Consider the following 26,686-nt stretch of genomic DNA (forward strand, 5'->3'; position numbering starts at 1 on the left):
TGATTATAACTAGCTTTTAACTTTCAGGAAGCTGAAGCAGCAAAGTAATTACTTATAGATAAATAAATATTTTTAAATAGATAATAGAAGTAAAAGAAAGCGAGCATGACTCATCCGCAGAAAAGGTGAAGTTCAGCCATGAATATAACTATCTTTTGGATTGCAAGATGCCGTGCCCTCAGCAGTGATTAGTTGCAGATACAAATTGAATGCTAGTTGCCCACACTCGCACACACACACACACTCACAGTGCTCTGAACTTTTTCAGGCAAAAATTCCATTTGCAACCCCCACCTTAAAAAGTACATAAAAAATAATAAAGAAAAGGAAAAAATGCAAAGCGCAGGCATGGTAAAAAAAAGATCAATTGACAAATGGTTTGGGCCACAACAATAGACGCCGTCGTCGACGTCGGCAGCGACTGAGGCAGCGCAGTCGCCGTCGCTGCCTGCATACCAAACAGGTAAGCTAAGGTGGAAAAAGGCCACAGAGAGTGAAAGAGAGAGAAAGAGAGAGGCGGACACGTAGCAAACGAAAAGCTGGCTGCTACGAATACCGTTGCAATGCCGCTGCCGCTGCCGCTGCCACTGCCACTGCCGCTGCCGGTGCCTGCGTCGACGTCGACGTGTGGATTGTTCGCGTCGTCGCGCATGCGCAGCGGTATAAAAAGCTACCGCTCCACCAGAAACCACACACATTTCAAGTCGTCGGTGCGCAGTCAGTTTCAGCAGACTTTTCAGTTTTTTCAAGTGCGGTTCCGTCGGTACCAACCTACAAAATAAACACAACAAAAAATAACAACACTCGCAATATGAAGAAGTTTTTCGTGGTGTTTGTGGCATTATTCGGAGCCGGTATGTATCTTTAGCTAGCTAAGTGAAATGAAATGAAATGAAATGAAAAGAAAATAACTGAGCCAACGAGGAGTGGCGGCGAGTGGAAAATGCTTTTCCGCTTGCGCAACATGAAGGACACTTGAGTGCTGAAAATCAGTGTGCAAAAATCGAGAGTGTGCTTGTGCAACGACGGGTAAATCAACAATCACTGCTCCACTTTTACCAGCGATCGCAGCGAAATCGAAAAGCAAAAGGGGAAAAGCGACTAGCAAATAGCTAATAGCGAGTAGCGAAAACGAAATCGAATTCGAAATCGAACTCGAACCGAGAAGCGAGACCAGCCAGAGGGAAATGTAATTGAGCAGGTCCCAGCCCAGCTTGCATTTTCCACGCAGATACACAGATACAGTATCTGTATCTGTTGCTGTATCTGTATCTGCAGTCTCGGCATCTATTGGTTCGATTTCATTACCTCATCGAAGCCGCCTTAAAAGCTGGGAGAGGTTACAACAGCGACGCTCGTCTGGCTCCGCTGCAACTCGATTGCGAAATCGCTCTTGGTGTTGTAAGCGATATTTAGATTCGGGCTGCATTAGATAACCAGCCCAAAGCCTGGCTTTTGGATTTCTGGCTTCAATCTCGAACATTCCAAGGTGTGGTTGGCAGCTAATGAGACGAGGCTCGCCAATTCTGACATTGACATTGAAAAGCTCTTTAGCTAGCCGCCTGAGAAGATGCCTAATGAATGGGCTAGGCACGGGAATTTTAAGTACGCAACTGTCATAGCCGCTCCCAAAAATCCACATCGAAAACCCGTTCGCATTTTTGGGTATTCAACCTAAAATTGTTTGCGAATTGCGTGCCATGCATTTTTGCTGCCAAGTCGTGCATGGCCGTAAATAGCTATTTCGCAGCTCAATTTTAATTGCCAGCAATTTCCAAGTTATTAAACTTAACAACGGGCCGAAACATAAATGCTTTAATGGGCCAATTTCGATGGAAAGCCACCGCACATTGTCAAGTTCAAGTTGGCATTCATTATGCAACGGCACTCGCCAGTTCGCCAGTTTGCCAGTTCAACTGGTCACTTGTTCGGCTGGACTGGCCGATTTTAAAGCCATCAGCCAGCACTTCCCTTTAAGTGGGGGTCGAAAAAGTTACAGCCAGCCTGCTAATCACGGCGATAAACAATTTGAGCGGGGCAAAGATTTGCCGCACACAATAAATTTCCGCATTCGACGCTTGATTATTTTTCCCTTCTTGCGGTTCGCTATCGAAAACTAACACCAACCGCAGCTGCGAAAAGAATGTGGCCTGGCCAAAGACAAACAAAATAAATGTTGCTATTTTTATGTTGCCACACAGACTACAACTGCAGCAGCGGTGGCAGCGGCGGCAGCGGCAGCAAGTCACGCTCGAAAAGTTTTTATTTTGTGGCAGCAAAATCAAATGAAAAGGGCCGCTGCCGACATGCAACTGAGTGTGCCGAATTCTATGGGTTGCATTAGGCCAACAGCACACACACTCGCTCCGGCTATCTATGCTGATTTATGGCCAACAACGAGAACGAGGAGCTCCAAAATACAACGCTTTTAAAACTCAATTTGCATGCCACTTTCGGCGGGTCCTGCGATGCATTGAAAATCAATTTCTGTCAAAAGCGGCAGCGTCGATGCGTTAAATTTGAAAAATCATATCTGTTCAGCGGTAAATACATGAACAGCGGCTAAGCCGACTTCTTGAGCTAAACGATTTATTGCTCGATCTGCAACAAGCCAAAACAAAGGACTTTGTATTTCACCCATAGAGCATAAATTCAAAACAAAGGCAATATTTGTTTTTGAAACAAATTTTTTTTTACCACTCACTCACATATTTTTTCGAGCTATAAGCTTTCCAATTTATAGGGCAATATTAGTCGAACTTTTGTTTACATTTAAAATAGATATTTTGCTTAGAAGTAAAATTCCAATTTTAGAACACTTAATAAATTAAATCAACCTATTAAAGAAGTAATTGCATATATTTCCAAATACCATCGAATTGGTCGTCGAATAATATCAGAAATTTTTTTTCTGCACACTTCCCACCCGACAACTATCGAGGAATAGACAAACAATAGACAAAACAATTCAAACGCAGATTAACCCACATACGGACCGGGCCGCCAACAATGTGGGTAAATATTTAAATATCATTACGATGTTGTCGGCGCACCGTATGCAAAAACTGTTTTTGGAAGACGGCAACATTTAGCGGAAATGCTCGAGTGCTGTTGTTGCCGGGTAAATACCTAACGGGCCAAAGGCTCCCCAAACGGAACGTGCTTAAATGTCAGCAATTTTCTTGATTTATACGGCGGCAATGTCTTGGCAGACAACTAGACAAACAGCGATAAAAATAACACCGCACAGCCCGAGTTACAGCCCAGCAAATGATAGATACACAACACACTTGTGCCGCCGAGTGCCACAAAAAGAGGCAACGCCAACCTGTGATTGCAACCGCAGGGACTGGCGGCGATTATGAGTCCCGGGTCCTTCGTAATGCCTCTGAATTTGTTTGCTAGCATGCCGAGTGCGGGGTTCATTGCTCTGATACTGGTATTTATGGGCTGACAACTGAGTTGGCCGGCATGCGATGGGGATTTGTCATCATTTGTCATGATACGAGGATCTTCCCGGCCAGGCGACCAAGAGATAGGAGATATCGAGGCCTTGGGGAAAAGCCAAGGATGTCCTTCCCCAGCCGGTCGATATCGATACATTTCACTCGCATCTAATTACAGAATGTGGCAATGAATTATTGAAAACACACGGGGCTATTTGCAATTTCGCTAACGCATTCTTTTGTTCATTTTAAATTATGAATTCATTTGCATCTTGACAGTGTCTGTCATTTAAGTAACAGATAAATTAATTTCATTTTATCGAGCTGTATAAAGTTTTTAATTTGTAGCGGTGTTGTGTACATTTTTGGTTAATTAAATGATTATGTTAATGGACGAGCGGATGTACGGATGATAAACAGCGAGTGGGGGTCAGCCAGTGCCAATGGTGTGCAATCAACCAATAAGACCGACACAAATGTCGGTTTAACTGTTAAAATGTCAATAAAAATGTATTATTTAAATGCACATAAACAGAGACACCCATCCGCATTGTTTGCGCCAAAGGAGCAAAAAATGTAATTAAGCGCTCCGCGCTGATAGATAAACCAATTATGGCCGAACAGTAAATTAAATAGCATGCCACACCAGGCAATCAGTCTAACTAGCTTATAAATAATTCGCTGGCTCACGTGGTCACACCAGATTGTGCCGTATATGTTCTCCAGGTACCACCAGTGCACATATAGCATTGCATTGGCATGCCGGTCAAACTATTCATTTCCAAGGTGCGCCGGGCGGCACCGTCGAGAACAAAAGACAGCCCGATTGCCAGACTTCAGAGTGGGTTAGTAGTTGGTCTAGAATCTGGCCGAACCGGTTCGCAACGAGAATGTGGGCTAGCCGGGCTCTTGGCTTTCATTTTCATTCGGCTCCAAGCTAATTTAGCCGTTATGTCATGTCAACAGCATCTCGGCTTTTGTTAGATAATGGATAAAGTAGCGCGTGATGTGGTTAGAAGCTATCGCTTTCAACCGAATTCCGACAAACTGGTAGATATGTGAGTCACACTTTGGGCTGGCCTTAGAACGCTGGTTATTGCGAACTGCTTTTAGAATCAGCCAATTTTATTGTTGTTACCCATTTACCGATGTAGTTTACCCATTATTTGATTAGCCAGAAAACCACTCAGATTGAGAAGATAAAATAATTAATTAGAAGACTGTTTTAATTTCTAAAGAATCTCAAGAAATACAGGTTCCACATTTTTTATTGAACGACAACGCATCTAAAATATCTCAGGCGGCCCTTTATGACAGTCTCTCTGCTACATTAGGCTGTGCAAAATATTACTCATACGCATGGTGCCCCAGGTGCCTCTGTAATTGCTTAGAAAACATGTGGCGAGGAGCACACACGGCTGTAAGTGCACAATCATTGCCCGGAGCAGGTGTGTATGCGAAGGCATTAGGACTGCGGTCCATTCCTGCGGCTGCTGCAGGCAACAAGAATGCCAGATTGCACTCTTTCCGCACAGTTGCAGGTAAATGGCAAAGTTATTGCAGTTATTCTCGAGTGGCGAATGCCACACGGCTAAGTGCTCGCCGTCCTCGAAGCATGAAATGCCCGGCTAATTGATGTCGCAGACTAATCGCAAGACTCCCATAACAAGCGGTGATAAATTGAAATTGCTTGAATTTAAAAATTATAGCAATCGTGCCAGCTGCGTTATTAAATTTTAACTGAGGCGGCGATCAAACTGCGTAATTAACAAAATTACAATAAACAAATGCGAATCGCAAAACGTAAAGCGAATAAACAATCGATGTTTTTGTGCGAATCAGAACTGGCTAAATGACTGCCTAAGCTAACCATATATACATGGCAATATTCGCTTAAAATAAATACGCAGCAAAAATAACAGTTTTTAATTAAAGTCGGCAAATAATTTTATGGATGCCACAGTTGTGATTTATTCGAGGCTCATTCGTGAGCGCAGCCACTGCGTAACTGTAAAATTTGATATTTGATTAGTTTACACACAAAATGAAAATTGCATGTTGTTTATTCAGGCCAGCGAATCAGTTGATTTTTCTATGTTTTCATTCAATTGTTGCGTTCATGCGGTTTCCCATGCGCTTTGCACCTGTTTTAATGGCGCCCAACGTGGGTCCTGTCCACAGCCGTTTTGGCGCCCAACGTGGGGCCTGACCCCGGACTTAGCCCACGGCTTAGGCAATTGATGCGCACTTTTGATTGAACATTGGAAATGAAACGTGACCGCAACTCTGCGGCTTTGCAATTAGATTATCACACACATTCAAGGGGCATCAATGGGGAGCGGCATTCTTTTTCAATGCCAGACTGCACGTGGGTAATTATTTTTTGACTGCTGCCATTCGATTTTCCATGCCAAATATATAGAAAATGCCGGCAAATACCGCATTAGTTAGTTGTACAAATGCAATTTAGTTCGTTACGCCCTGCGGTTGGATTGAGCTCAGCTTCCACAAAAACAGACATCGAGCGCTGTCGAAGGAGGGGGATAAGTCCTTGGCTGCGCATTTCAGGTGCTTCAACTCTCTGTCACAGGGTTCGCTGTAATTTCATACCCAAAATCGAGGGAGGGAAAAAAAATCGCACGAAACAAAAGTAAATGCAGTTGGCCCTGAGCTGTCAGCGATCCGTGTGTGTCTGCGACTGCTGAAAGTTGCCTTCGAGATTTATTGGCAACCGTCGTCTCTCTGTCAGACATCAGACTTTTTAAAGTGAATGCCTTTTGGGCCAGATGACAAATGGCCATGCCCAGCGTCATCATCGTCGAGCTCGTCTTTGCCGTCATAATGATAATAAGCAGCTTGGATACGTGTGTATCTGCATCTGCTTGGCTTGAGCAATCGTTGGGATTCCTTATTTCGTCTATGACTTTTCTCTGAGTTCTTTTTTTGGTTTCATTTGTGACTCACAAGTCTGGACAACAATGAAAAAGGAAATATATATAACAGAATCTCAGTTTTCTAAAAACGTATTGCAAAATGAATGTATAAAATATAAGCGGAAAATTTATAACTTTGTACAATCAATTTTCAAAATCCAAGCTCACTCATCCTTTTGTGCACTGATGCAAGTGGTACCATGTTGTTAAATTAGTACCAATCAAACTCAATCTAATTTATATCGCCTTTTTTCAGCTGTGGCTCAAAGTAGCTTTAAGTGTCCCGATGACTTTGGATTCTATCCACACGACACTTCGTGCGACAAATACTGGAAGTGCGACAATGGCGTTTCCGAGCTGAAGACCTGCGGCAACGGTCTGGCCTTCGATGCCACAGACTCCAAATACCTCACCGAGAACTGCGACTATCTGCACAACGTGGATTGCGGCGATCGCACAGAGCTTGGTAAGATGTCCTTAAGATTGAAAATGATTGATGACTTTTTGACAAAAATAGAGGGCTGATGAATGGGAAATGTGTGGAAATGCCACACAGTTACTTGGGTTTTGAAGCAATAGTGTAAGGGTGTGTAAAAGTATGCAACAATATATTTAAAATATAGAAATCGTTTGCATTGTTGTATTCTTACACATTCTGACACATCTTGAAGTCATTTCAAAACCCTTTTAATGTTTTGAGAGTTATAAGCCCTGTCATTTGGGAAAACAGTACTTTAACATACATCAATTTTATAAATATAGAGCCCCCAATCACCACGCCTCACTGCTCCCGTCTGTATGGCATCTTCCCCGACGAGAACAAATGCGACGTGTTCTGGAACTGCTGGAACGGCGAGCCCTCCAGATACCAGTGCTCCCCCGGACTGGCCTACGATCGCGATGCTCGTGTGTGCATGTGGGCTGATCAGGTGCCCGAGTGCAAGAACGAAGGTGGGTTGCTAGTGCTTCAGATGTAGCAGATGAAATGACTTAATATTGCTGCGATTACAGAGGTGGCCAACGGATTTTCCTGCCCGGCGGCCGGTGAGCTGGCCAACGCCGGATCCTTCTCGCGCCACGCCCACCCCGAGGACTGCCGCAAGTACTACATCTGCCTGGAGGGCGTGGCCCGCGAATACGGATGCCCCATCGGCACAGTCTTCAAGATTGGCGACAGTGATGGCACTGGCAACTGCGAGGATCCCGAGGATGTTCCCGGATGGTAAGTGGCACTTTCTTTCTTCCTGTTTGATTTTTCTTGCTTTGCACTCTCCGCGAAAACCGTTGTCAAATTTAGTAGGGCAACAAAGGTCGTTTTGCTACTACCTAAAGTATTGGGCTTTAAGTGAATTTTCCACTAATCATTAGAAATTCTGCGCCTTGTAATGAGTATGTAAGCATCGAAATAATAGGCACACTTTCGCTTTAAGTATAATTTGAATAGTTTTACAAATTACATATCTATTTTTTGACGAGTAAAATAAATACTTTCAAACAAGACCACAAGTGCACATATACAAAAAATGATAACATCTATATCAGAAATTAATCTAGATATTTAAAATCGCTTTACGGAGGGCCTAAAGATATGCTGCATAATAATAAATAACTGGGATAAAATATTTTGTTGCATACTTTAAGGCACCTTAGTCAGCGATTTTATTTATTTAGATATTTCTGTTGGATTTCTTGTAGGTGTTTTTTTTTTTATTGAGTTTTGTTAGACTTTTTCGGCCAAGCTTGTGCCTCTCAGCACCTATCACCACACTCCTCACCCTTTAGAATTTCACTGTCCACTGTCTATACTCAACACATGCCACATATCACATATCACATCTCACATATCCATTTCTCTGGCCTGTTCTGACATATCTCTTTACCTTGGTCCCATTTACAATTACAGCGAAGACTACTACGGCGATCTGGATTTGAAGAGCATCCGCAAGAGCGAGCTTCTAGCTGGATTGAACAGTGAAGGTCGCACTAAGGGCGCGCAAAAAACCAAAGCTGCCTCCTCCTCCTCCTCATAAACATAACAACTACAACAAGAACCTACAACTTTAACAACAATAACTAAAAAACAACAGCAACTACAACTACAACTACAACAACAATACAACAAGATCAATCAACTCAGATTCCCAGTTCCCATCCTGCCAAAAATCCTCTCACATCACAAATCAAAAGAAAAAAAAATGAGAGATAACACTCAGCCTCAAATCGAAAATCGAATCACATCAAAAACTATTTTCCTGCCATTTTCTTACTTCTCAGTTGACTTCTGTACTGTATTTCTAATTTATGAATCTATAAATCTCTCTCGTTTCGCCTGAGTCTGTTGCTATCTCTTCATGTTTCTGTTTTCAACAAACATTAAACTTATCGAAATTGCCACGCAAATTTAGGCTCGAAGAAAATGAAACAAAATTTTGTGAACAAAATATAGAGAACATCGAGGAATGAAAGAAAACGTTCAAAACGAAGCGTAAAATTTAGAGATTTGTACATTTAAGTGATCCTTGTTTATAAGCTTATAATTTTATTTTATACATAAAAAAACATAAAACAAAAAAATATATAAACAAAAAAACAATCTGGTTCTCTTTGTTTTCTTTCATATTTTTCAATCACTAAACTTATAATTTCTGATTGACTTTAGTAGTCCGCTGAAAAGTTTGGGGAAAATATTTCAATTTATTCCTTGAATTGTTTTTTTTTAAAGACCGGCATCTGCCGACATAAAATTGTTGTTTTTATTTACTTATTTTATTTTATGACCTACCCAGACTTATTAATGTTGTAGAGACCAAATTTATATAAGTTTTTCGTGGATATTTACACAATATTTAAAAAATGTTTGTATTTTCAAAAGGGCAGTGAGTAGTGAGGCTTGTGAATGTCGCGGAACTTGACGACATCGGGTTTTCTTGCTTTTTTCACATTGACAGCCCTTAAAGTCTGTAAATAATAAGTAAACATGAAACTTTGCCAGCCATATTTGCGGCAAATGAAAAGTTGGCTGGCATTTGGAGGCGACCAGGAAGTCTTTGCCTTCGTCGCCGTTGACGTCTTTTCAAATGCACAAGAACTTTGTTAATTATTCATTAGATTCTATAAACAAAAACGCGATACAAAAACTTTAAATGAATTTTCAAATTATCAACACAATTGCAGGCAGAACCAGCAACACACACACACACACACACATTAACAGAGAGAAAAAGGGAATTGGATAGGACAGGGAAAAGGCAAAATCGTGGGCAGTGGCACCTCGATAAAGGTCCTGGTGGGGTTTGAAATTGGGTTGGTCTTCCTTGTGCCCCCACTAACTCATAAAAGCTGGCAACTTTTACTTTTGGCACTGTGTGCGAATGGCTGTGTGGGTGAATCTGCGCTTGTGTGCATTTATGGCGCACTGGAAAAAAGTTTTAAAACTAATTAAATAAAAATTATAAAACTATACAAACTCAAGGCACAAGTTGCCGCTAAAGGACATTTTCTGCTCTCCCTGCCTGTGTGTGTGCGTGAATGCGTGTGTGTGTGAGTGTAGGATGGCCTTGTGTGTGTATCGCATAAGCTCTTTTTGGCATAGAAAAGCCGCGTAAGGAGCTCTCGGAATTTTCGGGCAAATATGAGCATAAAGTCGCCTGCATCCATTCAGTTTGATGTTGCTCTTGGTTCAGCTCTTAATGCCACTCGCCATTTTCCACCGAGCAGTATCCTTCGTCCTAGGAACCACACACCAACCGCTGGATGTCATCTTTTACTTTAATATATTTTGGAATGCTCTCGTTGTGGCTGCTGGCTGGCAGTTAAGTGCAGCAAGTAAGCAATCTTCAATTAAAAGTTGCCGCCCTTCCCCTAATTCGCCAAAGAAATCCAGTGCGTCCTGCTTATGTTTGCGGCCAACTGAGGTTAGTCGGTCAAAAAAGGGACTCAAAACGGATAACAGACAACATACCTACAAGTGTTTTACAAACAAAATGATTTAAGTTTAACAAAATTACACCAGAGAAAAGTAATAGAATCACTAGGAGAAAAATTAGTCGACAAAATCATTATTTTTACCAGACATTCGAATAGACTGTTTGTCTCCCATGTGGATTAGAAATTCTTATGTTAATAGATGTAGCATAACATAATAGTGTATATATCAATGTTTATGATTTTATAATAATATGGTCAAGTCGTTACTAAAACAGCTGTAATAAAGTCATCCGATTCTGTAGAATGAATCTTATTTTAAAAGTTTCAACCGTATGTTTTCAATATTAAGAGACTATTGAGATAGGGAATAGCAAGCTTCAATATAAAATTAAATCAATCTATGAACAATAATAAGAGATAAAGAATTAATAATATAAACTATTTAATCGTCCAAAGAGATTGATACTTAGAAACTTTGGAATCGATCTTAACAACCAATGGTCTTTGCTACGAAATAAAATGTTGTTATCAAGTTAAATGTTATTTCTAAAGGTCAGATGATACGTGTTAAAACTTACAAAACTAACATGTTGCTACAGATATCTAATGAAAATATTATTTGTAATTTAAATTTAAAGTTAATTATTTGTTACATAGAAATTTTCATTAGGGAAAATCACTTTTGTTTTTAAAATCTGAGGAAATACACTAGTTCTCTTACATCGTTCACATAATCAAAATTAGTTTCATATTCAGAACTTTAATAATTTGGTTTGTAATTGTTCAACCGTCTTAACAACTTAGATTTTAATGCCAGAATGCTGGTTTTTATTCTCCGTGCAGTAATAGTAGCTGGGCAGCTGTCAGTTGCAAACCGCAGTGAAGATACGAGCTGTGTGCGAGTTGAGTAAAGGGATAGTAACTCTTGATTGAGAATTGCCAGCGGACTGCTCTGCCAGTCTGTCCGCCTGGCAATGAAATCCTTTTAACATTTTGACTCTAATTAATTTTAATGATGATATAAACGCACAGGCAGGACATAAAACTAGAGGGCAGGCAAAAGTTATGAGCCGGCAACTGCTTGTCAATATATACATACAGCAGGGGCGAAGGCGAAGGGATCTGGGCTTGGTTGGCCAAGAAATCCCCGAAAAAACGAGAAACGTAAATAAAAGAAAAACAATTTTGAACCACTAAACAAGAGCCATATTTTGCAGCTTACACCCTCCCCCCATCGCCCACTGTCCTTGCCATCATGATCCGCATCTTCATCAGGGCGACGAATAAGCCGCTACATTTATGGTGCTGACTTCTCAACAAGCACCCAGAGCTGTCCTTGGTTTTTGGTCAATTCCATTTAATTTAATTTAATAGCCTTGCGCTTTTTGTCATTCGCTGCCCAGATCCGCACACACAGCGCGCATTTTATATGAAGCCAAGTGTTCGGATATACACAAGGAGAAGAGTATGATAAGATTGCAAATATTTGATCTGAGGACAATGCTTATGTTTTGTTTCGTATTTTTGTATGCTTATTTAAAACAATTTTGCTATTGGAATGTTTTTGAAATTTAAATATATATATATAAGAATATATAAAGCTTTAATACATTTAATCAGTATTATTTTTGAAGTGATACTAATAACATGAGTATACAAAAACCAAAATCTGTTTTTATAAGTCCAATTTCAATTTCTTTTGCAATATAAATTTGAAAAATTGTATAAAGTTTAAGAAATTTTGTTTGAGTGTTAGGAGCGAGGATTTTGAAAGAACATGCATGTCCAGGGAGCAAGAGGCGTGCCCCGCCTGCTCATCGTCACCGCCATCGCCATCGCACTTGTCCTTGTTGCCTGCGCTTTAAAGGCAATTTGTTGTGCGCTGATAATGTTGTTATTGCGGCCAGAAGCAGCCCAACCAGCTAGCGTCTTTTAATCCTTGACGTCCTGTTGCTTTGCTCTGTCCCTCTTCTTTTCCCCCTGCTCGGCCCTCTGTGCCAGTTTATCTGGCCAGGCCACAAATCCTTGTGAGCGGGCAAAAGCCCTCCCGTCCGCAGTGCTCGTAACAGGATTTTAACAATATTATTTTTAATTACGGTTTTAATAAATATTTCCTTTGTCAATTTAAAACACAAGCCAAGGCACTGCTCAAAGCTTAGGCGAGGAGCCAGGGCAAAATGAAACAGAAGTTGGACGCACAGAAATAAAATCCTTTGCGTTGCCTAATCAAATTCCCTTGACTTGTTAACCATGTACATACATGGCATAAATTTCTCGGAGCGTGACTGACAAGAGACAAAACAATTTAATTAAACAAATCAGAGTCGGGCCAAGAAAGGCCCTAAAAACGAAATTTCCCTTGAATGCTATTTAACAGGAATTTTTATTTATTTCATTCTCCCATTTCTGCTTTTTACAGCGAGGATTACTATGGCGATGTAGACCTGAAAGCACTGAAAAAATTGGGCTTTTAAAAAAGCACACATACGGCAGAGACTCACGGCTCACATACAAAATTTAAGTCACGGCAGTTTGAGGTCTGAAAGTCAATGCAAGACGGCAAGATGAGAGGCGACAAAAGGAGCCGAAGGATGGCGAAGGATCAGAAGGAAACCACAATAACAGTGGGCTTAAAATGCTTGCCACACATGCACACGGAAAAAATCAGGAGCCTGGACTACTTATTTAAGACTACCTTATTCAGAACCAATCCTTTCAAACAATATTATGGCTGCTTGACTCATCCAAATGGTTAATTATTTTTCACAAGTGATTGTTTTAAATTTTCTGTTTAATATCTGAGTATTTGATAAATACTACTGCGTATCAACCCATGAGTCAAGCGTGTTAAATATTACATGAAGATATAAAATCTTTTAGTCAAGAATCGCTTTCTTGGTTGATTATTTCCCAGTGCAAAGACACACATACACAAGCACACACATACCACAGGCATACAAATAAAACATGCACACAGAATACATACAGTTGCTTTTAAAGACTGAGCACAGAATAACCCCAAAAACAACCCGATGGAGAAACAGTCGAAAGTGCACCGCTGCACCTTAAAGTTGGAGTAATTATTAAAGCAACCAATTATATTAGCTCTGGATCGAAGGGAAGCCCCTTGTGCTTCGCAGGAATTCCGAGAAACCTTTGATGAGACGGCGGCGAATTCCGCGTATTCCATGGTTACCCCAGTGGCCGCAAAAGTCAAATTTAACTTATTTAACTAAATACTCAAGAAACCACATACACACCACCGTCCATAACTTCCAGACTCTCGAATAACTTCAATGTATTGTACATATATAGATGCAGTTTAGTTTATAAGATAACAGCTATGTAGATGTGAAATAAATCGAAACTTTTTGTTTAAAATTAAAGAAGATTTTAGATTTTCCAAAAATGATAACCCTTCATCCTAGACCACGAAGCAATTTTGGTATTTATTGGGATACAATACCTTCAACTTTGCATAATTTCTACAGTTGAGGGCAACGTTTAAGGAGCTTTAAAAAAGACTGGTACTTTATAAAAAGGTCTTTTAATCTAGAACATAAATAAAGAACTTTTTAATTTTTTTTTAATTTTTTATACATTTTAAGTCAAATCTTAAATGTATTTCTTTATCTTGAACAACAAGAACCATTTGTTTAATTGGCTCATTGCTTTAAAAGTTGACTCTTTATTGGGCATTTCGCAATGCTATTATTTTTCTCAAGGCTGTGTACACATATTTTAATCAGTTGAGTAGAGCTGGGATTTTTCATTTGGCTGATATCCAAAGGCTCTTGGCCACAATTTACTAGGCATCGTAGCTGGCTGACCGCAAAACACAACACGCATACGCACTGTTTGCCAAGAAAATAACAGCAAAGTGCCTTAAACCAAAAAACAAGTAAATAAACAGAGCCGTACAAAATATACAAACTCACACAAAATTGATAATTATTGGAGACTCGAGACTCGGAGCAGCAGGCTTTAGATTCTGGCAACAACAATGCAAGCAATGAACACAAAGGACGCGCGGGGGAGCAAAGGGGGCGGTGGGGGTCAGAGGGCAAGCTCTAACGATGCACAAGTGTAACATTAGCCTATGAAAAGATTGAAAAGCGGCTGCAACAAAGGGGGATGTTGCAAGCTGCAACGAGAAGACATGCTGTTGCATGTTAATTGAAATCAATAAGTGGAACACACAGCCACCACCAACAAATCCCCCACCCCCACCCCCTGGGCTTCGCTTGGCTATCAATACATACACAAGGAAAAACATAGGGCTTATTTTAAAATATAATACACATCCTTAAGCTTGGTTAAAATATAGTCGCACTTTAAAATGAAATACTATTTCAAAATATAATATAAACTATTTTTATCTTTCATTCTTTAATAAGTTATAACTTGTGAAAAGAGAACAATTAAATAGTGTAAATATTTATAAAATAATTGAAACTACTTTTCAGCAAAACAAAATTGTTTTCAAACGATAACTACAAACTATGAACCTTTCTATAGCTTACTATCTATTTTTCTTGATAGTTTAGTTTTCCAGTGTACTTGTGTGTGTGTGAGCGTGTGGTGGCAATGGCGGCCAGGCGCCTGAACCAAAAACAACAGCACCAATGGACGACAGCAGCAGCAGTAGCAACAACACAATGGTTAGTTATCGAAGTAAATGTGGTAAAGTAAATTATTTGCCCAACGGCTAATGACAATGGCATTGGCAACTACAACAGCAACGACAACAGTGGCAATAACAACATGGCCAGCACTCGCATATCCTTTTTTATTTATTATTTAGGTAGATGGCAGTTGCATTTTTTCCATTGCCAGCTGCTGCTACATTAGTTGTGGACTCGGCCAGAAGTAAATTATGCATTGTTATTTTTAGAATATTTTCTCGGCCATTCCCTAGCACAGAAAAAAATACAAGCAAATTTCTAAAAGTTTAAATGTGTGTTCATCAAACATCCCCACATTAAATAAAAGAGTATTTTCTTTTATAATTTTACTTTTTAAGACTTTTTATTAAGAATACAATTGTATACTAAAATATATTTTGAGAAGAACAGAACTGGAAATAGGCTGGCTTAATGACATTTTTTTCAGTTAACGATTTTTAGCTATTAATTAAAATATCGAAAATATTACGGTATTATCTTGGATGTACAATCCTTACACCTAGATAAATTACTTATCAATTTCTCAGTTTAATAAGCAGTTCGAATTTTGTTTTTATTAATTTTAGATTAATTCAAGAATTGTCAGTTCAAAAATAATCCAAGTAAATGTAAATAAAATTGATTAGATTTTAGTTTTTAAAGTGAAATTGATTTTAAACACGGCGTGTGCTTTCTCCCTCTGCACTCGTATCCTTTTCGCTCAGATCCCTGGCTGTCTTGCCCGTTTTCTAGAACGGCTCTTCCTGGCCAGCGACGTGATGGCAATTACTCCAACTCCGACACCGACTTTGGGCCTCCGGTCCGGCAACAACAACTGCCGCATTGCAGTCGCTTGTAGTTGCTGCTGCAAATGGCTCGTATAACGTGCAAAAACTGCAACTGCACCAACAACAATGCAGCAGCAGCAACAGCAGCAACAGCAGCAACACAACTGCAACTACAACAGCAACATCAGCAGCAATACACGGCAAATGGCAGCAAAGAAAATTATGCTTGCAATAACATTTACATGCATGTGTGTGCGCCAGGTTGGGTGTGTGGTGTGTGCCAAATTTATACGCCAATCGTCGCTTGTGGTGGCCAACAGGCCAGAGGTCACATTTTCATTTCAAACATTTGCCCAGCTCAACATCAAAGGCGTCGAATGGAAATACGGCACAATACGGGCTCGAGAATAAACAGCGCGTGTAACAAAATGTCTGGCAGGGTAATCAAATTAAGTGCATTTCGACTGGCTATGCATATGAAAGCAATGGCTTTGCCCGTTCTTGAGTCAGTCAATGCTGGCCCTGAAGAAGTGGACTTCGACGAATTAATTTAACAAATGTTTTATAAGAGTCCTTCAAAACTACTGCTAGAATTACATTGATTTACAGAAGAGTTTTGTGAGATTTTTAAGTGTTGCAAGTTTTATTAGGCATTCCATTGACCTGCGTATATATGATTGTATGTTATTAGTTCGCTTTAAATTAATAAATTCCCAATTCAATGTTATAATTGGTATACACTTTTTCAAAATTGTATAATTTAAAAGAAATAATTCAAATATCTTTACATTATTCATTAATATATGATTTAACTCTCCTGTTAGCCGAATTACTAAAGAGAATACGTAATGGTTAAATACACATTTACTGCACCTTATAATAAGAGTAAATTCTTTCGGTTTCGGACTGTCTTGAGCCCCGCTCCTATTTTCTCTTCCCTCGAATGAAGCTTATCACACTCGTTGCAGGCTGAGACAGACCGCTGGAGCCATCTTATTCATTGGTCATCACAGCCAGGCACGGCTTGGTTCAATAAAAATTGGCTTCTAGTGGCCATTGTTGAGCGGGCCACTAATGCGGCCCAGTCGCCAAGTACTTTTGCGATTAAGTGGCAGCATAGCAGCTGCAAGAATGGTATACTTGCATCTCCGGTCCAGTGAGAAAAAACATTGTGAGTGCTAAATGCCCAGGAAAACTAAAGTGAAGTTTTCTCAAAACTTAATATTTTAACGCTCAGTTTTGAATGAGTTTACTAACATTTTATCAGTAATTTAAATAAATAACACCTATACTACTGACTTTTTTTTTTAAATTTGCGCTGTTTTTCAAATAATAGTTGATCAAAAAAAATATAAATATATATGCTTGCTGAAGTAGCAGATTTCCATTGCTTATACAATGATAGCGGCTAAATTAAACAATAAATGTTATGACTTAAAACTCAAATTAAAAATGCAACTTGATTTTAATAAAATTGTATATTTTAAAATTCTAGTACTTACAAATTTCAGTGTAAGTTAAGAAGAAACAAATTTCGATTCATATTTTGTATGAAAAAAATAGCATAGAACATTTATCTCATGTTAGAAATGATTTGTTAAAAAAAAATAGATTATGTTTTCAGGAGGTAGATCTTCCAACTTTAACGTACTTTTACTTGAGGATCTTTTCTGGCAGTGCAGTGACTGGTTTTCCATTTGCTATTGCCTTTTGCGATTCGGGATGCAATGACAACGGCCACGCTCGCCGTTCAGTGTTCCGTGTTCAATACGCTTCATGACAACGGCGCCCAGACATTGCTTATTTTTATTTGCCTGGCCAGGACGTCAGGACGCCAGGACGCCAGAACGCCAGGACTGTAGGACTGTAGGACTGTAGGACTAATGCCCGGCGGCAGCAACGGCAGAAAGACAGCAACAACAAGCAATGCGCTCTAACGCCCTTATCCTTGTAACGACTTTGCCGCTGCGCTTTTGCGGTTGACCGCATTTGCTGGAAAAATCTGTTGCTGCCAAAGCATTGGCCACTACCAACTGCTGCTGCTCTTGACCGAGTGGAGCTATAAATATCTGCGATAGCGAAATGCAATTACGTGGCAACAATGAATACAGCGGCAGCGATTGCTTGCTTTTCCCGCTTTTCCCGCTTTCCCCGCTTTTCCCCGACTTTCCCCCATTTTCTCCGACTTTCCCCCGCCTTTTCCCGTTCTTTCTTGAGACTCACCCCACTTCCGGCAATTGACAATGATGATGTGTACGTAGTTTTTGTCTTCTCTGCCCGCGAAGGGGAGCTTCTGGAGGGGATGAGGGGCTCGGAACGAGGACATCTGAGTATGGCATTTTTCTACAACATTTTGCTGCATTGTTGGGCCCCATTCTCGGTCTCGCAAGCAGCGATACATTGGCTGCGTTTTGGTGAATTTATGTGCTCCTCATGGAGGGTTCAATGGAGGCCATCATAAAATATTGGACTGACAGCGAACGCAAGCTAGATACAAAGATTCTTTAATGTGCTGCGTTTATGTTGCTTGTTTCATGAACGTTTTTATGTGGCCAAGTCCAATTTAAGGCCGGCTTTTTTATAAGAAAGTGATAAAGTAAATAAATAATTAATCATTGATTAACGTTGATTTGTTTTCTAAACTAAATGATGCAAATATGTGTGCCAAACAAATACTTCAAACATGTGTTTCCTTCCGCAAAATGCCTTAAAATGTAGCTGCTTCGCATAAACGCTCACTTGAAAAGTAGTTTTACGCTAAATCGTACCTGAAAAAGAATGTTGATCAACTTACGGCCAGAGAACTCTAATGATTTTGCACTCTCCTCTTTTTGCCCGGGAAGAACAGTGCGTAGTAGCGCATAATGGACCGCAAAGTAATTGCCAATGGACTCTGTCCTAACAATGGCTATGGCTTTTGCTATTAACTCGACGCATACCGAAACTAGCCAAGGGCACATTCCTTGGGTCAACTTCCGATGGCCAACCAGTCTCCCCATGGAGTGGCCCATAAAAACGGCAATTTCTCGAGTTGTCAGCGGCAAATGCGTGGCTTAAGTTACGGCGATTGGCTGTCAGTTGACACCCCAGACCCAGACGCATAATTACATTCCCGAATTGTATGTTTGCCCAGTTTCTAGGCAGGATCCGCCTACCCAAGCACTTGCCAAAAATATTGAGGATGCGGTTGAAATTCCTTCTTTTTATATTTTAATGTGCGATAGAAATTGAAAGTAAGTAAATCAGCATTAGATTTTTGGTTTCGTCCAATGGGATTTTTATAGAAACTAATTTTAGCAAATTAGTTGAGTACAGCTTTTGGTTTCCATTTTGGAATACACTTAACTCGGTTTTTTGTTAAATCTAAGAGTTTTATACCACTGTTTATGTTACTAACATTAATTGTTGATAATAATCAATGATTTCTTAATGCTGTTAACATTTTTAACATTTCAAAACGCTTTAACAAATGCTTTAATTGGTTTGAACTACTGTTTATGTTCTTGATATCAATTATAAAAAAATGTTTCATTAATTACTTGCAAGATTAAATTTGAATGACTTGTTGTTTGCTGAACAATCAATGATTAACTCTGTTTACATTTTGAACATTTAAAAAAGCTTTAATAAATGGTAAAAGTGATTCCTTTGAATTTGACTGTTTTATTAAACTGCTAACAAGCGAAATACTTTCTATTTCCCACTCGATGTTGTTTATTTTCTTGTTATTCCTTTCTGTTAATGTTTGACATTAAATCTTAACCCATTTTATTGTTTACCATTTTTCTCCTAGTGCACGTACCACAGCAATTGTAAGTCATTTGAAAACATTTAAAAAAGCTTTAATAAATGGTAAAAGTGATTCCTTTGAATTTGACTGTTTTATTAAACTGCTAACAAGCGAAATACTTTCTATTTCCCCTCGATGTTGTTTATTTTCTTGTTATTCCTTTCTGTTAATGTTTGACATTAAATCTTAACCCATTTTATTGTTTACCATTTTTCTCCTAGTGCACGTACCCCAGCAATTGTAAGTCATTTGAAAACAATTTTGATTATATTTTTTCCAAGCGATTTCACAAATCCGTTTCATGCTCCGACCCGCAAACGAAAGACGGGAAAAAAGTGAGTTTTGCGTATGGGTAGTTAACAACATGCCCCATAATAATAACATACATTTCCACCCAAACCCCTCCCCTCCCTTTGGTAGCCACCCCCGCCCCCCTTCGCCACCGCCTCCGCTGGCATCCGCTGGGCAAACGAAATGTTTGCTGTAAACGACCTTAAAAAACGAAAGCCAAGCGTCGAAGACGAAAAACGAAAAACGAGAGACGAGTGGCAAAAACAAACAGAAATGCCTGCACACATATAAAATCAAAAGCTTCCTCTTTTCCTCCAGCACTCGCTCCTGTTTTCGCCGCTGTTGTTATTGTTGTCGAGGCAAATTGCAAATAACAAGCGAAAGTTCACACAGGCAGTTTGGGCCATCGACGGTTGGGATCGGGCAAGGAATAATAAAAAAAAAAACCCAGAAATGTGCGTAGCATTAGCCGTAGTCGACTTGATTTTGATCGCTTCAATGAACATTAATACACAGTGGCGGGGGCAGGGTTGCTGATTGGTAAGCGGAGCAGATGGGCGGGGGCGTGGCTGGTTGCCTAAGTGGGCGCTTGTTTACATGCATACATTTGTATTTAGTTGGACTAGTAATCCAGCCCCCAGTCCATACTCTTATTTTTGCTCAGGCAGTCCACACTAATGGTTTGTCTTGCGGAATGAATTATGCAGAATACGGATATACTCGGATAAGAGGAAAGTAACTATCCACTCAGTTATAATTAAAACACTTTATTATATAAGATGAATTATTTTATGAAATCCAAGTTGAGAATTTAATTAACTTAAAATAACATATAAAAATTATAATTAAAGAACGAATTACGCAGAATACCGATATACTGGAAAAAAAGGAAAGTAACTGATCTCAAGCATAACCAATTAAATTAAAAAACATTTTTATATTAGATGAATTCTTTTTTGAAGTAAAAGATGAGAATTTATTAACTTTAATTGTAATGCAGGAATAACAAAGCTTGATAATTTAAGCTAACTATTATGAGTAATATTAGTTTAATTTTAAAAGTCAATAAAATACGTAAATATTGTTGTTTAACTATTACTGAAAATGATTTTGTCAAATTCAAAAATGATTTCTATCATGCCGTTTATTAAAATGTTATCATTCGTTTTTTATAAAGTCGAAAATACTTTAATAAAGCTTCATCTGCCACCAAACAAATTTAATGTGAGTCTAGTGTATTTATTTAACATTCACTTATGCTTTTAATTGCCAATTTATTTATTCGACTTACAAAGTGCAAAAGATGGCGGATGAATGGAAGTTCCAGAGAACATAAAAATGTGATTAGGTATGAGATAAATCCATATAGATGGGGAAAATGTAAAAAAAATTAACAATTTTGGTGTGATAAGCAAAAAAAACCTACTGGAATGGAGAGTATCCAGTATCATATTTTTGCAAGTCGATTTTCGTTTGGCAAATGAAGCCTACTTACGGGGGATCTTGATTTGCCAGTGCGTAAACAACAGTACCCCATGTGTGAGTGAGTGAGAGTGTGTGTGTGTGCGAGTGTGTGTTACATGGGGCGCTTATTTCCGGCGTGGCATATCTCGTTTTAGATGCGTGCCACAGCAATCTCTTTGTGTTGCGTTTCGCGTTTTCCTGTCATAAATGACGCCGCCGAACCTTTGTTACGTTTCCGCCTCACTTTTATTTTAATAATTCAGCCAACATTTATGGTATGTACACACATACTTTTATTTATAAGTGCCTCCAGCCCCGCCCCCTCCTTCCACCTGGAAACCGGACCTGCTCTCAACCCACCATTGTGCACGTCATAAATCTCATTTTTTCCGTTTCCGTTCTGCCGCCCATTGCCCATTTCCCATTTCCCACTTCCCACTTTTCAATGCCCAGCGATGGATGTGGATGTTGATGTTGATGTTGATGTCCTTGACTGCGGACGCTCGAAAGCGGGATGGGTGCTTAAATTAAATATTTTGCAAGGCTTATAATAACCTCAAGCAGCTTTTTAATCGGATAATGCCGATATCGCTGGCAACAAGTGAAACTCAAAACGAAATACTTTTAATCCGTTGGCCCATTTTCAAACACTTGAGGGAAAAACTCTCTTTTGTTTCTCGTGAGAGGGCGAGATAGCCTTCCACTCTTATACTTCCATTCAGCGGAAATTTCCCCAAGGACTAAGAGTAAATTTCCCCTACCAGCCGATGGACTGGAAGGGCTACTTCCGCTCACTGAGTGTATTATCAGAGCATTTTTCCCATGGTATCCTGTTCACTCTCTTCTTTGGGGGATTTATTCTCTTTGCACAGTTTTGAGATTTGAGATTGTGGGATTTTTTTGAGTGGAATTTTAGAGAGCGGTTTGTGTATTTGTAACCAAGTGCAAAAATATATGTGATCTATCAACTTTTGACACGCTTGATATAATAGTTTGAAAAACTAGCAAAGCCTGCATTTATAGTTCATTTTATATTTAAGCATGCATTCTTAGCACTCCCAAATTACGTTTTGGGCGAAAGTTGAGTTTCTCAAATCCTTTCAATGAGTTTGTTAAAGTTCATTACCGCTCTTTAAAAATAAAGTTTATTTTATTATAAGTAACAGTTAAGATGCACAGTTTCTGAAAACACCCAGTTACACTAAAAGTTGATTTTTATGCACGTATTATAATCAACTTTCTCTGATTTTTAGTGTTATATTAATGAAACTATTGCAAAACATTCACAAAATTAATAAAACATAAAAAAAAAAATTTTAGCTTTTAGCTTTTTAATTTACATTGAAACACATATAGTTTTGCAATTTCAGAAATACGGTTTTATGCATAACTTTGTTGTCTTCCGATAATAATCGTAAACAATTTCAAAAATATTGTTTAAATTTTATAAAGATCGGACTACTATGTACCATACAGCTCTCAAAATCGACAAAGCTGTTTTATTTACAAACCTGCAGTCATAAACCTGAGTTTTATAGACTACAAAAAAATAAAATTAAAGTTTTAATAAGTGCCTCTTGAAAATAAACTACAGATAGTATCAAAGTATACGTATTAATTTAACACTAAACATTAACATTACCTCTCAGATTTAGCTTCAAAGGATTCGAAATTGCAGTGTCAGCTTCCTTTCTTATGCCATTTAAGTGAATAATGGCTTAGCATAACTTAAATTAACAACATTTTTGGTATACTTCCACTTCAACAGTCAAGATCCAAAAAATGTTCTTTAACTTTAACGATTATTTATTTAGTTTGATGATTATGAGCAAAAATTTCAAGCGTTTTCATTTTGTGTTTAAAATTCTTGTTCATTATGAACACGTGTGATCCCATCGACATGCGCAACTAATTCACAATAATTTAAGCTGCCCCACATGTCGTTTAGCTGATTCATTTTAAATTGTATTGTTTGTCATTCAACAAAAAGTGCAAAAATATGCTGCGTATTTGCATTTGTTAATTGGCCTTATTTGCTTTCAAACATGACCAATGGCGGTTTATTTTTGTCTCCCTTTTCGAAAGGCATGTGACAAGGCAGATGTATTTTTGGACTCCACACTCCACACTCCACCCTTGGACGCCACCGTTGAGCTCCTTTCTGTTGGATACTTAGCGTCTGGGCGCGACGCTTGTGTCGCTGGATGGATGACAAGTGCCCAAATGTCGCCCGAACAATGGAGAAAAGGAGCAAAGGAGCAATGAGGAATGAGGCGCTGGAAAAAAGTTATGACACACCTACAGCATTTAATCTGACGTCCTTGTAGTGGCTCTTCTCGACGTCCAGTGAGTGATAACCATCAATCAAGCTGCTGCCGGTTAGACTGTTAGACGGTTAGACGGTTAGGCGGTTAGGCGGTAGGCGTTGCTCTGGCTTTTCCCGGCAGTCCCGAATCCGGAGCCCGGCCGGAGTTCATTTCAATCATTAGCGTGCCAAGTCAGCCAGCTCCTGTTGATGCTGTCAAATTAATAAAGAGCCTGGGCTGACCAAGGGTGGGAGTTGGCCAACAGGGGGAGAACAGGCAGAAACCGAAACCGAAACAGGCAGCAGACAACACCCAGCAGTTCTATGTCCACACACCGAGAAAATAGCACCACATTTGCCCATCAATAATTCATTTTGTGTTCTTACATTGTGCATACATTGATGTTTCATCGTGACTTTTGCAAATTAGTTTGGATTTATAAGATACAATTATTCTTATGAGTATTAATTAGCCTTCAACAAAACAAAATGTAGGTAGATTTAAATATTATTAAAATTTGAAGAGTTTTTATCTCTCAATTTTTTCACATTAATATTTAAATTGCCATGTTTTTGTTATCGTTCCGTCGCCTTTACAAAAAATATATACTAAAAATACCATTTGTATGTTATGTTGAATGAAGATCTTTTGCTACAGAAATCACTAGGGTTTTTAAATATTTTATATAGGTGTTTATGCAATGAAAAATAGGAAAGTCAATTTTCGTGAGCAGGACTAGACAAATTTTTGTTATGTTTTTGTTGTTGTTCCTTTGCTTTTACAAAATTTATATACTAAAAATGTGTGTGGAAGATATAGTATTTTTATTGAAAAGAGACTGATCAAATCATATCAAATTAATTATTAATTATTTAGTTATTTAAAATAAATTGCATGAGTGTCTTAAAGTATGCCATGGAAAACAGAAAATCGATTTTCACGATGAATCCATCAGTATAAAGAATTTAAGGTGCTATTGTAAATTGCAAGTTTTGATGCACTAATCTAAAAGCATTTCAAAAGATACCTCTTAAAGGGTTTCAATGGTTTTTCGGCAGACCTCTATTAGTTTTTTAAAGGGTTATGACAAATATGCAAATCTCACTTCGCCGATTTTTCGCAGTGCTTTTCGGCCATTCCCACACGCTTTAAGTCACTGGCGCTCATAATGCCCATAAAAAATTTGTCATCATTAGCCGGAGCGAATGACGCTGACGTACTGGTCCGCCCATCTATCAATGTGTGTGTGTGTGTGTGTGGGTGTGCGCCAGGAGCAAGGACACTTTAAGAGATTGCCCGTCCGGGGTCCTTTTGCTGCACATCAGTCGGCGGCTTAAAGCGTTCGATTGATTGATTATGCATCGGGGGCAGTGGCACACTGGGCAAAGGTCGCCGCTCGCTTTAAGGCTTTAAGCCGCCCATTAGGGTTATTAAATCGTTATTCCTTGTGTGCTCGTCTGCTCGTGTGCTCGTGTGCTCGTATGTGAGCTATTAGAAACGATAATGGATTGCGAATATTAATTTCTTTGCATGACGAAAGGAATCAACAAAGAACAATGCGTTTAATCTTTATAGACACGCAGCCGCAGGAGAGGGACGGACAATGCCTTGTGCCAATAATGATAACCGGAAGCCATTAAAGGAAGTTTCAATACAAGAAACACTCTCCCACGCACACACTCGCACACTCACACACTTGCACACTCGCACGCTCGCACACAAACGCATGAATGCCTTCATAGGCAGCTTAAGGCTCTTCGCTTTCCTTTGTGTGTATGTGCACTGCGCGAAAAACTGGCGTCTAAGATCAGGAATGCCATGTGTTCATATGTAAACCAAAATTATAGTTAATTTCCTTAAATTTTATTTCTAAACTCTGGTAAACCAAAAATTTTAATTAAAGATTTTCGGTGTGGGGAGTTTTTAGAAGAAAAATTATACTTTCAAATTTCCAATTATTTTCTTTAAACATTTATATGGAAAATAAAACAAGTAATCAAACTCTTTGGGTAATAATATTTAAGAAAATTTAAACAATTTGTCCACATTGTTAAAGTATTTAAAAATCAAAAATGTATAAAAATCGACCATTTTCTAAAACCGCTGACGTGGAACAAAATTTCGTTTTGTATTGTCACGTAAAAAGCTTAAAAATATTTCGGAAATGGTGCCTCTAACCTCCTACCTCTTACAACTCTTTCGATTGCTATGTTGATACGTTAAAAGCCACCGAAATGTTTTGTTAATAACTTTATAAGCACTTTTAACAGTCAACTTGTTTAATTACCTCTGTATTGTCAAGAAATCATCTCTCTTTGGATACTCGTTTGTTAAATTGGTTCTGCTTAAAAACATTAATTCAAAGGACAAGACAGGCAAAGAAACCTTTCTTATTTGGGAACGTCTCCTGGCATTATCTTGGCATATTTTAATACCTCGCCATTCGTTCAGTGTACGCGCGTGTGGTTGTAGTTGTGCCTGTTGTTTGCCTTCCATTTCCATTGCATCGTCGGCGGCAGCGGCGATATTGTAATTTTTATTCCTCTTTGTGCCATTCAGGCGGCAAGCAGCAAAGGGGAAATCTGCGAAAGGAAGCCGTCCTGCCAGTCGAGCGTTCAATTCCCTTTCAATAAGGAAGTGGGAGCGTAGGAGTGTAGGAGTGTGGGAGTGTAGGAGTGTGTGTTACCGCACACGCACCTTGCAATCTTGCTAATGTTTTTCTAGAGAGCGCGTCTTAAGACCCGACTGCAGTCTGTAGTCTGCAGTTTGCTCGGCAAACAGCCGGTGGGGCGATGCGGAAGTCGGGTTGGAAATCAGACCCTGGCTTGGGTCATACCACCAGGCCTGGGTATTATGCAGTCCGAGGTCGTCAGGCAGACAAGCTGAGGCGCCAAGATTTGGGGATTTTGAGGAGGGGAGGGGGACGGAACCATCAATGGCACACACTCGCATTTTCAATTGATTAAACATCAAACGCACAGGCATGTAACGCCGTGCCATGTGTGTGTGTGTGTGTGTGTGTACATATAGCCTGCATTTTTTACGTGCCGCAGCGCAAAAATGCCAGGGAATATTAT

At 39.3% G+C, this 26,686-nt stretch overlaps 1 protein-coding gene across 2 annotated transcripts; it reads left to right on the forward strand.

The window, feature by feature from the left end:
* Positions 1-680: 680 nt before the first annotated feature.
* On the forward strand, positions 681-13,695 carry LOC128251657 (protein obstructor-E). Of its 2 annotated transcripts, none has more exons than XM_052978738.1 (5): positions 681-854; positions 6,636-6,845; positions 7,142-7,330; positions 7,391-7,601; positions 12,726-13,695. In XM_052978738.1, exons 1-5 carry the CDS (start codon positions 812-814, stop codon positions 12,778-12,780), a joined length of 708 nt encoding a protein of 235 aa, XP_052834698.1. In that variant the 5' UTR covers positions 681-811; the 3' UTR covers positions 12,781-13,695. The 2 variants fall into 2 exon arrangements, with proteins under 2 accessions (XP_052834698.1, XP_052834697.1); XM_052978737.1 differs by lacking the exon at positions 12,726-13,695 and adding an exon at positions 8,283-8,972.
* The last annotated feature ends 12,991 nt before the right edge of the window (positions 13,696-26,686 follow it).

Source organism: Drosophila gunungcola, chromosome 3R, assembly GCF_025200985.1.
Source record: "Drosophila gunungcola strain Sukarami chromosome 3R, Dgunungcola_SK_2, whole genome shotgun sequence".
NCBI lineage: Eukaryota > Metazoa > Arthropoda > Insecta > Diptera > Drosophilidae > Drosophila > Drosophila gunungcola.

What these genes read in the sequence shown, in the direction of transcription:
- LOC128251657 (XM_052978737.1), top strand. Translation starts at nt 812, where the DNA reads ATGAAGAAGTTTTTCGTGGTGTTTGTGGCATTATTCGGAGCCG. An exon ending in TGTGGCATTATTCGGAGCCG is followed by an intron (nt 855 to 6,635) that starts GTATGTATCTTT and finishes GCCTTTTTTCAG; the next exon opens with CTGTGGCTCAAAGTAGCTTT. An exon ending in CCCGAGGATGTTCCCGGATG is followed by an intron (nt 7,602 to 8,282) that starts GTAAGTGGCACT and finishes TTACAATTACAG; the next exon opens with CGAAGACTACTACGGCGATC.